This window comes from Crocuta crocuta, unplaced genomic scaffold (assembly GCF_008692635.1).
Source record: "Crocuta crocuta isolate KB4526 unplaced genomic scaffold, BGI_CrCroc_1.0 scaffold282, whole genome shotgun sequence".
Lineage (NCBI taxonomy): Eukaryota > Metazoa > Chordata > Mammalia > Carnivora > Hyaenidae > Crocuta > Crocuta crocuta.
The window spans coordinates 1,875,390-1,890,572 of record NW_027529174.1 but is presented as its reverse complement, the minus strand read 5'-3'; the positions used below and the strand labels follow the sequence as shown (position 1 = coordinate 1,890,572).

At 37.3% G+C, this 15,183-nt stretch overlaps 1 protein-coding gene across 1 annotated transcript in view; it reads left to right on the top strand.

The window, feature by feature from the left end:
• Window positions 1-950: 950 nt before the first annotated feature.
• Window positions 951-15,183, top strand: part of SRP72 (signal recognition particle 72) — a 30,903-nt gene continuing 16,670 nt past the window's right edge. Inside the window, exons 1-9 of the mRNA XM_077757739.1 lie at window positions 951-1,079; window positions 3,198-3,318; window positions 6,212-6,335; window positions 7,644-7,787; window positions 7,867-7,978; window positions 10,143-10,174; window positions 11,616-11,740; window positions 11,834-11,891; window positions 14,095-14,226. Of these exons, the coding sequence (XP_077613865.1) occupies window positions 971-1,079; window positions 3,198-3,318; window positions 6,212-6,335; window positions 7,644-7,787; window positions 7,867-7,978; window positions 10,143-10,174; window positions 11,616-11,740; window positions 11,834-11,891; window positions 14,095-14,226 (957 nt within the window). The 5' untranslated portion in view covers window positions 951-970. The remainder of the gene's footprint in view (window positions 1,080-3,197; window positions 3,319-6,211; window positions 6,336-7,643; window positions 7,788-7,866; window positions 7,979-10,142; window positions 10,175-11,615; window positions 11,741-11,833; window positions 11,892-14,094; window positions 14,227-15,183) is intronic.

The window sequence follows — 15,183 nt, the reverse complement described above, 5'->3', positions numbered from 1 at the left end:
TTTAACAATATACGAGTCTGCAGAGTAGGTGTTCAACATGTCCTGTCATTCTCAAGAGTACTCAATAGCTACTCTGTTCTGGCATTCAAATATATCCTGGTATTTAAGTTCTTACCAAAACTATAAACCTCCTCCCATGTCTATGTATTACTTGAGATGCATGAGGTATCTTTTATCCCTAGAATTATGTTTTCCCTATTTTACGGTCAGGAAAACTGTTGGACTCATAAATAACTTGCTCATAGGCATCTATAGTGAGTCGCAGAGCCAGGAACTAAATCGAGGCATTCTAGCCCAAAACACATTATCCTTTGGCCCTTAGCGCCGACTGCTGCTGAATTGGAGCCCAAAGGGCAGTCGAGGAAGGGCACGTTTCATCAAACGGGCTTTGTACTTGGAAGTTCTTTATTTCTTCTATGCCTTTCCTCAGATTTGCTTCTCTGCCAGACCTCTACCCAGGCCCAACCCCAGGTTTTCCTAATCTTTCAAGATCCTTTTCAAATACCATTCCTTTGTGAAGTATTCTCCAGCAGCAGAGAGAACCGCCTCTCTCCCTCTCCTTCAGAGGTCTCCCTATAGTTTCTAGCTAGTATTTTAGCACCCTACAGACCTTTTATTTATCTTCCGTAGGCCGTCACTCAGCCCCGCCTCGTGGTACCAGGGTGCTGCTTCGCCGGCAGCGGTAGCCCCGGAACCGCGGGCTGCTTTGAACCAATACTGTATGGTGAATCCCTTCTGAACCCCTTTCCGGGGTACGACACTCGTTCCTCAGATCGGCTTCAGGTAAGATGTATCGACTCTACCCAGGCAGATTCCTATAAGATCTCGGCCTCCGATGCTGACGCAGGCAGAAGGCCGCTTCCCGACTCCGAAACGCTTAGCAACCACCAGCTTCCTCCTCCACTTGGCCACCTCAGAAATCCTCTTCCGGGTCAGAGGTGGCCCCGCCCCTTTCCGAGTCTCCTTCAAGATGGCGAGCGGTGGCGGCGGGGGGGTTTCGGTGCCTGCCCTCTGGAGTGAAGTGAACCGTTATGGCCAGAACGGTGACTTCACGCGCGCTCTTAAGACCGTCAACAAGAGTAAGTGTCACGGCGGGCGCCGAGGCGGGCCCAGGCCGGAGGGAGGACGCGGACCGGCGCGCGCGACCACCTCCGAGTAGACTCGGCAAGAGGAGACCCGGCCGCCTGCGGCAAGGGCCGGAACACTAGGCGGGCGTGGGTCGCAGCCCCTCAGTGACCAGCCCTAGGTCCGGGGTTGCCGAGAGCCACGTGTACTTCCCTCTTTACCCATCGCGGGAAGTGAGGGTGGAATTTAAAGGCACCGCAGCTCCAGGCGCCTCTTCAAACCGTTTTCTTATTTGACTCTTAGGTTTTTACTCCTTAATTCGCAAATAGCCCACATCGCCACCTTTTGTCTTTCCTTTTAGCGGAGTGTTCAAGACTATTGCTGAGGGAGCTTGTTCTTTCGGGCCGCAGCGGAGGGAGGAACCTATTAGGGACACGTAGTTTAGAAGCCGGGGCTGACAAGGTGGACGCTGTACAGACTCAGGAAAGAGGGAAAAGGACTCCTACTGATAAAGCTGTTAGGCCTGTCACTCCCACCGATAGACTCTGTCCAGTGTCATCAGATCAGAAAATATGTGTGAAAAATCACTAACATTTGAAATAACGTTGGAAGAAAAGTTTGGCCTCATTTTTTTTTTTTTTGGCCCTGTAACGAATGATTTCAAGTCAACTGCCTTTCATGTGAGGTTTACATATTATATTCGTTTATCCTTTACTGTGTAACTATAATATGACCAGGCTTTGTAATGCTCTCTGTCATGCTAAATTCTTTACTGAAGATGCAGCCTGTATTTGGGAGATTTGGGAAGTGATTGCCAACACAGGGTTTGGCTGTTTAAAGCAGTAATAACGTTACAAATTATGTCAGTAGCATGCAGGATTGTGTAAATAATTTTTAATATCCAATTGTTAACGTAAAAAGAAGTGATTGTGCCCACAGTGCACTTCGGTGCTTTCAGACATTAAGGAAAATAGCTACTGATTAGAGTTCATTTGATTCATTCCTAAGCTTGTTTTGAACTAACTTTAGCCTTTGGCTAGGCCTGCAACCCATACTATTCAGTAGCAATATGGTAAGTATTTTGCATGAATTCTTTAATCACCAGGTTTATCAATCAAGTTACCAGTGTATTTATCAATATAGTTTTTCTTAATTGGTAAAAACTTCTTTGGTTTTTATACAAGAATAGGCTTTATTGTTGCCCAGGGGAAAGGCAAGTGATCGTGATCATTTTTGACACAGAACAGCTGTTTAGCTTTGAAACTTTGCCCCTAAGTCCTTCCTTGTCCCCTTTTGGTTGGTCATCTTAGGTGAATATGGAAATTTTTAATGGTTTTTGGAAATATTGCCCCCCAAAATAAGTTGTGTTTGTGCATTTCACAGCTTATAGGTTTTTCTAAAGTATTCTCATTTAATCTTCTTAATAGTTTGTAAATGGGTTACACTTTCATACTCATTTTACAGATCAGAAAGCTGGTATTTGTCAGTGAAATGATTTGCCCAAGACCTCGAGACGTTGATGACAAGCTTGTACTCAAACCTAAGTCATTTGCTCCCAAATTCTGCAAGAACTTTACTTCCTCTGTGAACTAATGAAATGTGTAGGATTAGGATGTAGCATGTGTCCTAAGATGGAAAAGTCAGAGAAAATAGCTTCTTAATCCTTATTTCTTTTTTTCTTTTTTTTTCTTTTTTTCTTTTTTTTTTGCCAAATGCATCTTGGGAATCTATCTCATTGAAAAATCTTACTAAATTATAACTGTCTTTGTTGCCACTTTTTTTGAAATATTTTTTTATTTTTATTTATTTTTGAGAGAGAAATAGAGAGCAAGCAAGGAAGGGGCAGAGAGAGGGGGGACAGAGCCCCAAGCAGGCTCTGAGCTGTCAGCACAGAGACCGCCCAGTGCCGGGCTCCAACTCACAAACCCATGAGATCTAGACCTGAGCCAAAGTCAAGACTCTGGACACTTGACTGAGCCACCTAGGTGCTCCCCTTATTGCTACTATTGTATCAACTAATTGTTGCTGCAGTAAATTGGAAATGTAGCTTCTTGAGGCAGGGGGTGGGAAAATTTAGTAAAAATGTGAAAAGGGAATGGATTTTAAAACTGTTTTCCTAAAATTGTTCTTAGTACTACAGATCAACAAGGATGATGTAACTGCCCTACACTGTAAAGTGGTATGCCTTATTCAAAATGGAAGTTTCAAGGAAGCCTTGAATGTCATCAACACTCACACTAAAGTGTTAGCAAAGTAAGTGATTTAGTTGTGCAGTTATTAGAAATACGTTTACCATAGCTCTAACCATTTCCATGGTTTTTCTTCTCTATTCATTGATTTTTGACTTTTTCTTTCTTTCCTTCCTTTTTTGTTTGCCAGTAGTATTTCTGAAACTGGAAGGAGCAGTAGTGTCTTTGTTCTTTTCTGCCATAAGGAGTGTTTTCTCTTAATTTTGTTTATTTATTTTGAGAGAGAACATGCGAGTGGGATGGGCAGAGAGAAGGAGAATCCCAAGCAGGCTCTCCACTGACAGTGCAGAGCCCCATGCAGGGCTTGAACTCATGAACCCTGATGTCATGACCTGAGTCATTCAGATGCTTAGCTGACTGAGCTGCCCATGTGCCATAGGGACCCTTTTTCTTTACCTCTATCTTCCCTTTGAACTGCTAAGAAGCAAGTAAACTGCTAAAGGATATGGGGCATAAATGTAATGATTTCTTGGAGGACATAAGGAGAACAACTTAGAAGTTTAATTTAAAAAAAAAAAGACAGAATTGGGAGAAGTAGGGTAAGGATGTATAAGTAGAGGCCTTCAGGATAGCATGGCAATCTTAGCCTGGCCTCTGTGCCTACCTCCTTTGAGAATGGTTTAGGTGAGTATGATTTTAGGCCAGGATCATTCAGTTTTAGAGTTCTTTAGCAATCTTTAAAATGTATAGTAATTGTTGTTATTGTTAGTTTTTTCCATTTAGCATTTCATGAAATGTAAACTTATATTCTAAATTATTACTGTAATTTGATTTTCTTTATACTTATGCCTAAGTCCCAAAAGAAATGTGTATTGAATAAAGTTTGCAGCATATTTACCCTTTTTTTTTTTTTTAATGTTTATTCATTAGAGAGAGAGAATGAGCAGGGGAGGGCCAGAGACTGAAAGGAGGACAGAAGATCCAAAGCGGGCTCTGTACTGACTGCAACAAGCCCAGTGCGGGGCGTGAACTCACAAACCGTGAGATAATGCCCTAAGCCAAAGTTAGATGCGCAACCAACTGAACCACCCAGGTGTCCCCAGCATATAAACTCTTTAGTGAAATATTGGTTTATAAATTTTAAAATGGTGTACAATGTACCCTTGAACAATGCAGGCATTATGGGCACCAGCCCTCCATGCAGTTGAAAATTTGCATATTACTTTAGACTCCTCAAAAATGTTACTGCTCTCCTGTTATTCACTGGAAGGACATAAACAGTCGATTAACTCATACTTTCAGGTTATATGTGTTATATACCATGTTTGTACAATAAAGGAAGCTAGAGGAAAGGAAATGGTATTAAGAACGTCGTAAGGAAGAGAAAATACACTTAAGGTTTTATACTATATTTAATTTTATTTTACTTATTTATTTATTTATTTCTAGGAGAGAGAAAGAGNAAAGTCGGACGCTTAACCGACTAAGCCACCCAGGCGCCCCATACTATATTTATTTTAAAAAATACACATATAGGGGTTCCTGGGTGGCTCAGTCAGTTAAGCGTCCAACTTCAGCTCAGGTCATGATCTCATGGTTCGTGGGTTCTAGCCCCTCATCGGGCTCTGTGCTGACAGCTAGCTCAGAGCCTGGAGCCTGTTTCAGATTCTGTGTCTCCCTCTCTCTGACCCTCCCCTGCTCGTGCTGTCTCTCTTTCTCTCACTCTCTCTCAGAAATAAAAAAAAAGAAAGAAAAAAATACACATATAAGTAGACTGATGCAGTTTGACCTGTGTTCAAAGGTCAACTGTATAGTTAATGTACTTCTTTTTATATAAGCAAAGGAGGATATAAGAATTTATATGTGTATTTTCCTGAATTTACAAAAACAAACCCTAGATCGAGAATAGTGAGTTAATCACTTGTAGGAGGTAAAGGGGAACAGGGTAGATATGAATAGCAGTGGGAATAAAGCCTCTTTATAGCTTTTTGGGCTTTAGGTTTGTTTTTTTTAACTATATATACATGCAGATAGATGGAAAACTAATTTTAAAACTTTATTAAAAATAAAGGGGAAGTAGAGGGGAACTGCTTTCTAGTAAACATGTTTATACTAAAATTCAATATTTCTTGGGTTTTGGCCATTTTGTGGGATAGGGAAATTTTCAAATAATTTTTTTAGGCAAGTAAATAAAGGATATTGTCATATACTTCATAAATATTCTTCCTCATGGGTTATGGTTAGAACTCCAAAATGAGTTTCAGGTTGTCTTAATAGTGTACTTGAGTTAAATCAATGTAGATAAGTAGTGTTTTTGTTGTTGTGTGTTTACCACTTGTTTGATTATAAGCACTATGTTCTTTTAAGATTTTAGTTACCTTTGCTATTTTGCTTCTTGAACAAATGTAAAACAGCTTTATAGGACTTATGATTTATTATTTAATAGATTTAAGAAACTTATATAATAACCCATTTAAAGTAGTGTTCAGGTTGTCTTTTTGTCTAAGATAGTTATTTAGCTGATTCATGATTTCATTCTTATTTTTTTAAATATCTGTTTTTGGGGCGAGCACGAGTCAGGGAGGGACTGAGATGGGGACAGAAGATCTGAAGCAGGTTCTGCCTGTGCTGACAGGCTGACAACAGTGAGCCCGATATGCAGCTCAAACTCATGAACTGCAAGCATTATTTCATGCTTAACTGTTTGTTTCAAAAGGCCAATAATTCTAATAATATCCATGAAAGGAAGAGAGCACGGGAAATGGATTAGCATTTTCTGCCATTTGTGAACTGTTTTTCAGACATGTCACTAAATGTTGCCAGTTTTCCTCATCTGTTGTTAATGGGTATTAAATGACTTCATACAGATCAGATGCTTAACAGCTGTGTCTGGCATATGGTGGGTGCTCTCCAATGTTAGCTAATGACCAGATATTGGGGTTTTTTTTCTTTTTCAGTAATTCTCTTTCCTTTGAGAAAGCATATTGTGAGTACAGGCTGAACAGAATTGAGAATGCCTTGAAGACCATAGAAAGTGCCAATCAGCAGACAGACAAACTAAAGGAGCTTTATGGACAAGTGGTAATTACTGCTTTAAAATACCTGTTGACATTCATCCTGAGTGAGCATGATAATACCTGTAGTGAGGAGCAGGGATGAGGAGCTCCAGTCCATCCTGAAAACTTGCCACCAAACAAATTCCTGAGGTTTGAATATAGTCCCTCTTGAACTTCACACAAACCTTTGCATATATAATATTCTACCAATAAATGACTTCATCATGGTAATCAAAAAATTAAAGAAAATTTAAAACTATCCTATGAAATTATAACTTTTTAATTGGAAAGATGAAGGCCAGTCAGATACACAGTTTTGAAGTTGTATTTCTGTCTAGTTTTTAACACATGATGTTCTAAGGTTAAAATGAAGTAAATCATGATGGATAAGAATTTGGATGTATTCAGCTAGCTTATGAAATCCCTAAAATATCTTATTCTGAAAGGGTTTTGAGACCTGTTTAAGCCTAATGTAAAATTGGGGCTTTTAGGGATGAGAGGACAGAAATGCTGATTAGATTTAGCAAAATCCTATTAAAGATTTTTAAAATGTCAGGGCATATATTGTTGTATTAAATGTATTGTTCCCAAGAGATAGTATGAGTTTAACAGTACATATAGGTTGGAGAAAGATTTGGGCAAGTTCATGGATTGTAGGTTTGGAAAGAACTAAGGTAAGCTGGGCAAATTGAGGGTAAATTCCAGCATTTTGAGATTGATGAAGGGCACCAATCTCTGTCATACATGGTTGACTTAATTTTCCCAGAGTGGCAGTTCTTCTTGCCCTTTGAGAACAGCTTGAATGAAATAAGCAGGAATTAGGTTCTGTGTACTTGATATTACCCTTTTACTGGCTCAATTTTGGGAAAGAGAAAATGAAGATCAAATAAAGTGAACTCCTATGAAATATTAAGTCCTTTTGTTGGCATCTAATTTTGTTCTTGTTTACCAGAACTTAATACTCATTTTGTGCGTGGGAAAAATTTTTTCATTGTAAGTCAGATCTAGATAGCAGGGTGATTTCTTTGGAAAGGTTTTCTTTCACAGCCCAGTTAGGCACTTAGCCAGCCTCAGGAAGGAGGTAAATACAATGACTTTTCTTTTTGGATCATGCCTACAAATCTAGTATTGAAGAGATTCATTGCAAGTAACTTTTTACAAGTATTAGTAGCACACAGAACTAATTGAAAAATTATAAAGGAAAACTGTTGATTACCCGTAACATGCTAAATTAGGTTTTCTACTTAGTGATTCCAAAAATGATTTGCATGTTGTTTGAGACATAATACTGTATTTGTCTTCTCTGATTTTTTATTTGCTATTTGTCTCCTAGCTATACCGGTTAGAACGCTACGATGAATGCTTAGTGGTGTATAGAGATCTTGTCCGAAACTCCCAAGATGATTATGATGAGGAGAGAAAAACAAACCTTTCAGCAGTTGTTGCAGCTCAAAGCAATTGGGAAAAAGTGGTTCCAGTGAGTATCCCCGTGTACCCACACAACTATGAAACAATATTCCTATCTAGTGTTTGACTGTTATTTTGCTCCACAACAGGAGAACTTGGGTCTCCAAGAAGGCACACATGAACTGTGCTACAATGCTGCATGTGCACTGATAGGACAAGGCCAACTGAGCCAGGCAATGAAAATCCTACAAAAAGCTGAAGGTTGGAAATTTATTAAAATTATGTGTAGCTGTAATGTGTGTAAAACTTAAAATAATATTTCCAAAAATTGCATTCAACTTTTGTGAAGTTTATAGGTGGAAATATTGATGTATTAAGAGTTTTAAAACGTTCGTCTAACTTTATGAGGCACCTGGATGGCTCAGTCGGTTAAGCATCCAACTTCAACTCAGGTCATGATTTTGCAGTCTGTGATTTCAAGCCCCAGGTCGGGCTCTTTGTTGACCGTTCAGAGCCTGGAGCCTGCTTTCAATTCTGTGTCTCCAGCTCTCTCTACCCCTCCCCTGCTCATGTTCTGTCTCTCTCTCAACAATAAACACACAAAAAAAGTTCATCTAGCTTTTCTCTTGGCATTTTAACATCTCTAATCCCTAACCCAGAGAACTTGTCCATTTTCATCTATACCAGACCTTAATTTTGAGGAGGTTTTGATTAATTTACTGTAAGTGTTAAATGTAAATTGAGTTAGTGTCAAGTATTTACAGAAGTACATAGCATATAATATAAGCATCCAATAAATACTGGTTATCATTATTATTATTAAACTGGTACTCAGATGTAGTGATAATTTGATGTGCCTATGCATGTACATGCATGCATGCACAATACACTACATGTGTATTGACACTATTAAAGCACATCTTAACTCCATTTAGCATGTTTCCATAAATAGTATTTACATGCTCTGAACAAGCTTTTAGTAAAGAAAAAAAAAGAAAAAAGCTGTTAGAGAACTTATGTCTGATTTCAACTCTTACAACATGGAAACTTTTCTTCTGAATACATATTTCTCTGAAAGCTATAAAAGTGATATGGAGACTGCAGTGAATGGAGAGGAAAAAATGGTCAAGGTATATGTTTGAGAATTATAATTTCTTGATTATACCCAGTGTTGACAGTAGTATAGGTAAAGGATATTCTTGTACATGGCAGATTTGAGTATAAAGTAGTACCAACTTTGCAGTGGGCAATTTGGTGATAGGTAGCAGATTTTAAAATTTGCTTACCCTTTGATTCAAGGAATTCATTTTAAGGAAATAGATTAAAAGCAAATAATTAGATAAATGATGAAATTTATTTTAAGAAAATAATTAGGTAAATTCATATATGTATTTTTATGAATGCTAATTGAAGGGGTAGTCATAAGAAAAAAAGTTAAAACATGAGTTTCTGTCCTATAAGAGGATGGCTAAGTTTTACCATAACCACAAAATAGATTACCATGTAATCATTTAAAATAATACAAATATAGATCTACATTTATTATAATCTGAAGATATCTACAGTATATTAAATGAGGAAGGGAGGTTTCAAAACAGTATATAAAATATACCTCTTTCATTTAAAAAAATTTTTTTAATGTTTATTTATTTCTGATAGAGAGTGTGAGGAGGGGAGGGTCAGAGAGAGAGGGAGATACAGAATCTGAAACAGGCTCCTGGCTCTGAGCTAGCTGTCAACCCAGAGCCCGATGCAGGGCTCGAACCCGTGAACCATGAGATCATACTCTCAGCTGAAGTCGGACACTTAACTGACTGAGCCACCCAAATGCTCCCCTCCTTCATTTTAAAAAAGGTATGTATTTGTATTTAGAAAATAGTAATTGAAATTAGAGTAGTGATTCTCTCTTGGTGGTGAAATTATTATCTTTATTTTAATACTTTTTTGTCATTGGTTTTTTGTAGTCAACATTTGCTACATGTATATTTTTTAATGCCCTTAAAATTTTTGTTGGTTTTTTGAATGTTTATTTTCAGAGAGAGGAAGCATGTGTGTGCACAGGGGAAGGGTAGAGAGAAAGAGAGAGAATTCCAAGCAGGCTCCGTACTGTCAATGCAGGGCCTTGTCCCACAATTATGAGATCATGACTTGATTTGAAGTCAGGAGTTCAGTACTTAACTGACTAAACCACCCAAGCTAAAAAAAAATTTTTTTAACTTAGAGATTACAAATGAAGGAAAAATGACAAAGAGCTAGAATAACCAGGACTTCTAGTATTTATGTAACATAGTTGATGCTAATAATAAAGTCAAATTTGCTTGTTCTTGAAATCTTCTGCCCAAGAATTTAATTCTTGCTCTTTGGAATGGTGAAAGAAATGGAAGTTACCCTGCAATGTTAATTTTAAAACCATTTTTTCCTATAGATCTTTGCCGCCGTTCATTATCAGAAGATTCTGTAAGTAATCCACTGTTGTTAAACCCAGAGTTTACACTTCTGACTAATATGAATTTGCAGGGGGCTTCTTTGTAGTGTTTATTGGCTTGTTGGAATAGATGGTGATTTATTTCATATAAAAAGAATAGAAATCCTCTTGATCAGTTGCTTTTTGGGTTATTTTTGTTTTTTTAATTTCTTAATGTTTGCTTATTTATTTTCCTAGAGCTTCTGGTTTATTTGTCTTATCTATAAGTAATGGGCAACATGTTTATTCGAGTAAATACGCTGAAAACAATAGAGATAGGTTCCAACTGTGTATTCCTTTTCATATTGGAAAGAGGATAGTGAGAAACTTCATGTCTTATATCCTCTTTTTTTTTCTTTCATAGTTTGTCAAGTTGGTTTCCATATAACACGCAGTGCTCTTCCCAACAAGTGCCCTCCTCCATACCCATCACCCTCCTTCCCCTCTCCCCCATCCCCATCAGCCCTTAGTTTGTTCTCAGTATTCAAGAATCTCTCATGGTTTGCCTAATTTTTTTTTTTTTAATGTTTTATTTACTTCTGAGAGAGAGAGCGTGAGCAGGGGAGGGTCAGAGAGAGAGGGAGATACAGAATCCGAAGCAGGTTCCAGGCTCTGAACTAGCTGTTAGCACAGAGCCCAACACGGGGCTCGAACCCACGAACCACGAGATCATGACCTGAGCCAAAGTCAGACGCTTAACTCACTGAACCACCCAGGCATCCCTAATGTTTGTTTATTTTTGAGAGAGACAGAGTGTGAACCAGGGAGGATCAGAGAGAGAGAGGGAGGCACAGAATCTGAAGCAGGCTCTAGGCTCCAGAGCAAGCTGTCAGCACAGAGCCCATCATGAAGCTCGAACTCACGAACTGTGAGATCATGACCTGAGCTGAAGTCGGACGCCCAATCGACTGAGCCACCCAGTTACTCCTTGATCAGTTATTTGATGGAGTCTCAGTCTGAGAAATTACCAGAATTTTTATATGCCTTATACATTTTATTTTATATTCATGTTAATATAAATTCATTTTCTTATTTTAGATATAAGGCTCAGATCTTTGAATATGGGTCCTTTTATAGAATTTCATGCACATTTATTAAATGAACCACAAATAGTCCAACAGTCAACAATTTCCTGTTTTGTTAACGTGCAGTACCTTAAAGACAGGTATGAAGTTGTTTCATTACAGAGTCCTTATAGTGCTTTTTCACCATTCTTTTATTGTTTTCTGGCTCACACCTATTGACACAGTCATTTACTTTAGGAATCCCCTTTATCAAATTCCTAAATTTTAACAAACTGACAGTAAGGGAAATTTTCTGAAAATTACATGTTGTCTTTGAGATCATGTATCTTTTGAATGTTTGAAACACTTGGCAAATAGGAAGATCAATTTGGAAAATTTACAGGGGAAAAAAGTATCTTTTTCTACTTAGGATGGGACTGAGGAAGACCCACAGGCAGAACTGGCCATCATTCATGGGCAGATGGCCTATATTCTGCAGCTTCAGGGTCGTACAGAGGAGGCATTGCAACTTTACAATCAGATAATAAAACTAAAGTAAGTAAATTATTGAAATGAAATGCCTTTTATAGAGGATGGAGTTTCTTTTTAAATGATTGTTCCTTTTTGACTGTTGCTTATTGTTCACAGGCCGACAGATGTGGGATTGCTGGCTGTGATTGCAAATAACATCATTACTATTAACAAGGTATGGGCTGTGCATGGGTTTCTTACATTTATATTTTACATTGAAAACATACTACCTCAGCTTTGTCCTAAGATAACTGTTCTTTTTTTCCATGACACAGTCCACTTGTAGCAAAATCACAATGGAGAATGTTATTTAACTTTGATAATGATGATAATTCTGCAAGCTGTATTCAGGTATAAATAAACTTCTTTGTAGTTACAGATTCCAGACTTTAAAATCTTGGCCCTTTACCAGTTTATAATATAATAATGCAGAAAATCTGTGTGTTGAAAAATAAATTGTTTGGAATTTTTTTATGTTTTTATTTCTTTTTGAGAGAGAGAGAGAGCGTGCAAGGGTGGGGGCAGAAAGAGGAGGGCACAAGGATCTGAAGTGGGCTTTCTGCTGATAGCAGAGAGCCCAATGTATATAATTTTTTTTCTTTCCAGTGGTTTTATTTGGGGGGAGGGGAAACATGGATAGGGTCTCTCCCAGTACTACATGTAAAATATTACAAGTGTGTAGATAAATGGTTACAAGTGTGTTAGTAAAATTGACTACCATTTAGAACAGTGTTTTAACGGAAGAACATTCCAAGTTCAGATTTGAAATTCAGATCAATAGATAATAAGAAAAGTAACATTTGATTCCTTTTGATAAACTGTGTGAATTTTCAAGTGCCATATATTTCATCTTCACTGTTATGTTTCTAGGTAGCAGTACTTACCTCTAATTTATAGGAATATAATCTTAGGCTGAAAGGAGTTAAGTAGTTTGTATAAGGCCATGCAGTCTTTTAAAGGTAGACCCTAGATCCAGATTCCAGTCTCTAATTGTAGAGTCCTTCATGGTACCTCTTCCCTCCTATAGCAGAAATTCAGAGGGTCCCCCAGAAGATGAGATCATAGCATTAGGTCAGTAGTAGTTATAGCAACTTGTGAGCTATCAGCATAGTTTAGGTCTCCAAAAATAGATTGTGGCATTTGAACCTTAGCATTATATACCTGCCTGTGTTTATGAATTATTTGAAATGCCAGTGAGAATAAATTCTTTTTACCTGGTATATAATTATGGAAAGGAGAGTGTATGAAACACTAAATATCTTAATCGTATTGTAATTATATGCCAAACTTTCTTTAGTCAACAAACTTTTTATTCAGAATAGTGCTGGATGCTATAAGTAATGCAAAGAAATATGAAATTCAGTCTTAATGATTATATCATTCGAACTTTTTGACTTTTGACCACAGTATTGATAAAAGAAAAGATCTCCCTGTTGGCATATTTGTAGATGACTCTTGAAAAGGAAGGTTACAGAATAAGCAAGTGAACGTATGGAGAAATATTTATGACTTGTGAGAGGAAACTGCAACAACAGAAGTTAAAAGGATATGTACTGGTTTGGAGCTTCACACTCAGAAAAAGTAGAATTTATTTTAGATTTCTTCTTTGACGCCTTTTAGTCTTCAAACTAATAGAAGACCTGGTTTAAAGCGCATAGTGATATCATTTATTTGCAAATAAGTATATTATTTAACAAAGTTAGAATATTGTGCACACAGTAGACATTCAGATGCTCAGTTTGGCCTTCTCAGGATGCAATGTAATTTAATTGTCTTCCTTATCCTAGAAAGGCATGTGACATTCTAGGACTCTTAACAGGACTTTTTAAAGGCAGGTAACACTGTGCTTGCCTGACATAGAAGTTTGAGAAATTGAACTTATTTGAGCTTCTGCCTAGATGAGAAGGTGAAGAAAAAACTAGTAGTTACAGTACATTAGCATTTTTGGCTAAAAATGGGTTCAAAAGAGATGGGAATTTATTTCTGAATTTTAGTAATTTGCTTACATAATGACTTTCAAAGAGGATGAATTGCTTTCCTCATTTGTTATCTAAATTCTAAAGGGCATAGTTTGTAGATTGCAGATTTCTTTATATCTTTGTAGTTAGTCCTAATTTCCACTGTAAGATTTGTTCTGTCCATATATGTTTTTCTTCAAAAAGCTCAAGACAAGCAGTTAAGAGTGGAAACGATAAAAGAAAACCAAGAACCTAAGACACATTTATATGCATCTTAGAGATTTAGGCAACTTAACCAGGGAGATCTGTTATCTCCCAAGCTCTCTTGTGTATTAAATGGAAGAGTAATAAAGTCTTGAAGTGTTAAAAGAGTTAAAATCTGAGATTGCTGTTTATGGCAGATGAACTTTTCTTTGTCAGGACCAAAATGTCTTTGACTCCAAGAAGAAGGTGAAATTAACCAATGCAGAAGGAGTAGAGTTTAAGCTTTCCAAGAAACAGCTTCAAGCTATAGAATTTAACAAAGCTTTACTTGCTATGTACACAAACCAGGTAGGTAACAAACTTCCAATTCCCCTGATTACCCTTTTGGAGTATGGCATAAAGGGTGCTCAGTACAATTTATTTATATTATTTGTTTTATATTACATGTGTTCTTCAGAATGTCATATATCATAGAGTTTATTTGTTAAACAAGTACTTTGCTCAGTTCTTTTTAAAGGTCTGCAGCTGCCTTTTAAGAGGAAGAGGACATTATTCACACTAGTAAATGAGATAATGTTCTCATTACTTTATTTCTAATATCTCTCAATTAAAGTAGAAATCATGAAAGATGTTGACCATGATTATAGGTTTAAAATCTATCTTTCATTTTAGTTTGTACATATTTACTCAAGTTATAAATGCTAAGGATGTCAATTCTAGCTCTAACACCCATTAATTCTAAATAATGACTTTATATTCTTCTATATTCTTTTATATTCTTCTTTATATTCTTCTATAACAGCAGTGGGAGTGAGAGGCAGTAACATTTTATTTATTTATTTATTTTACAAATAGTTTATTGTCAAGTTGGTTTCCATATAACACCCAGTGCTCATCCCCACAAGTGCCCTCCTCCATGCCCACCTCCCCCCACACACACCCATCAGTCCTCAGTTTGTTCTCAGCATTCAAGAGTCTCTCATGGTTTGCCTCTCTCCCTCTCCTCCACTACTTCCCCCCTTCTTCTCCCCATGGGCCTCCATTAAGTTCCTCCTAATCCTCTTATATGTGCAAACATATGGTATTTGTCCTTCTCGAGGCAGTAACATTTTTATTATTTAGAACGGAGTCTAAATACTGTAGCAAGAAATACCTATACATTTTGTTGTTTTGAAGCAAAGGCTGATACATGTATTTTTTTTTTTAACAAAATCCTGGAACTTAAGCATACAAATTAATGTTCAGGACTAGTCCTTTCCTAAATGCTTTCATAACTCATGGCTTAAATTCAGTAAATGGAAATTT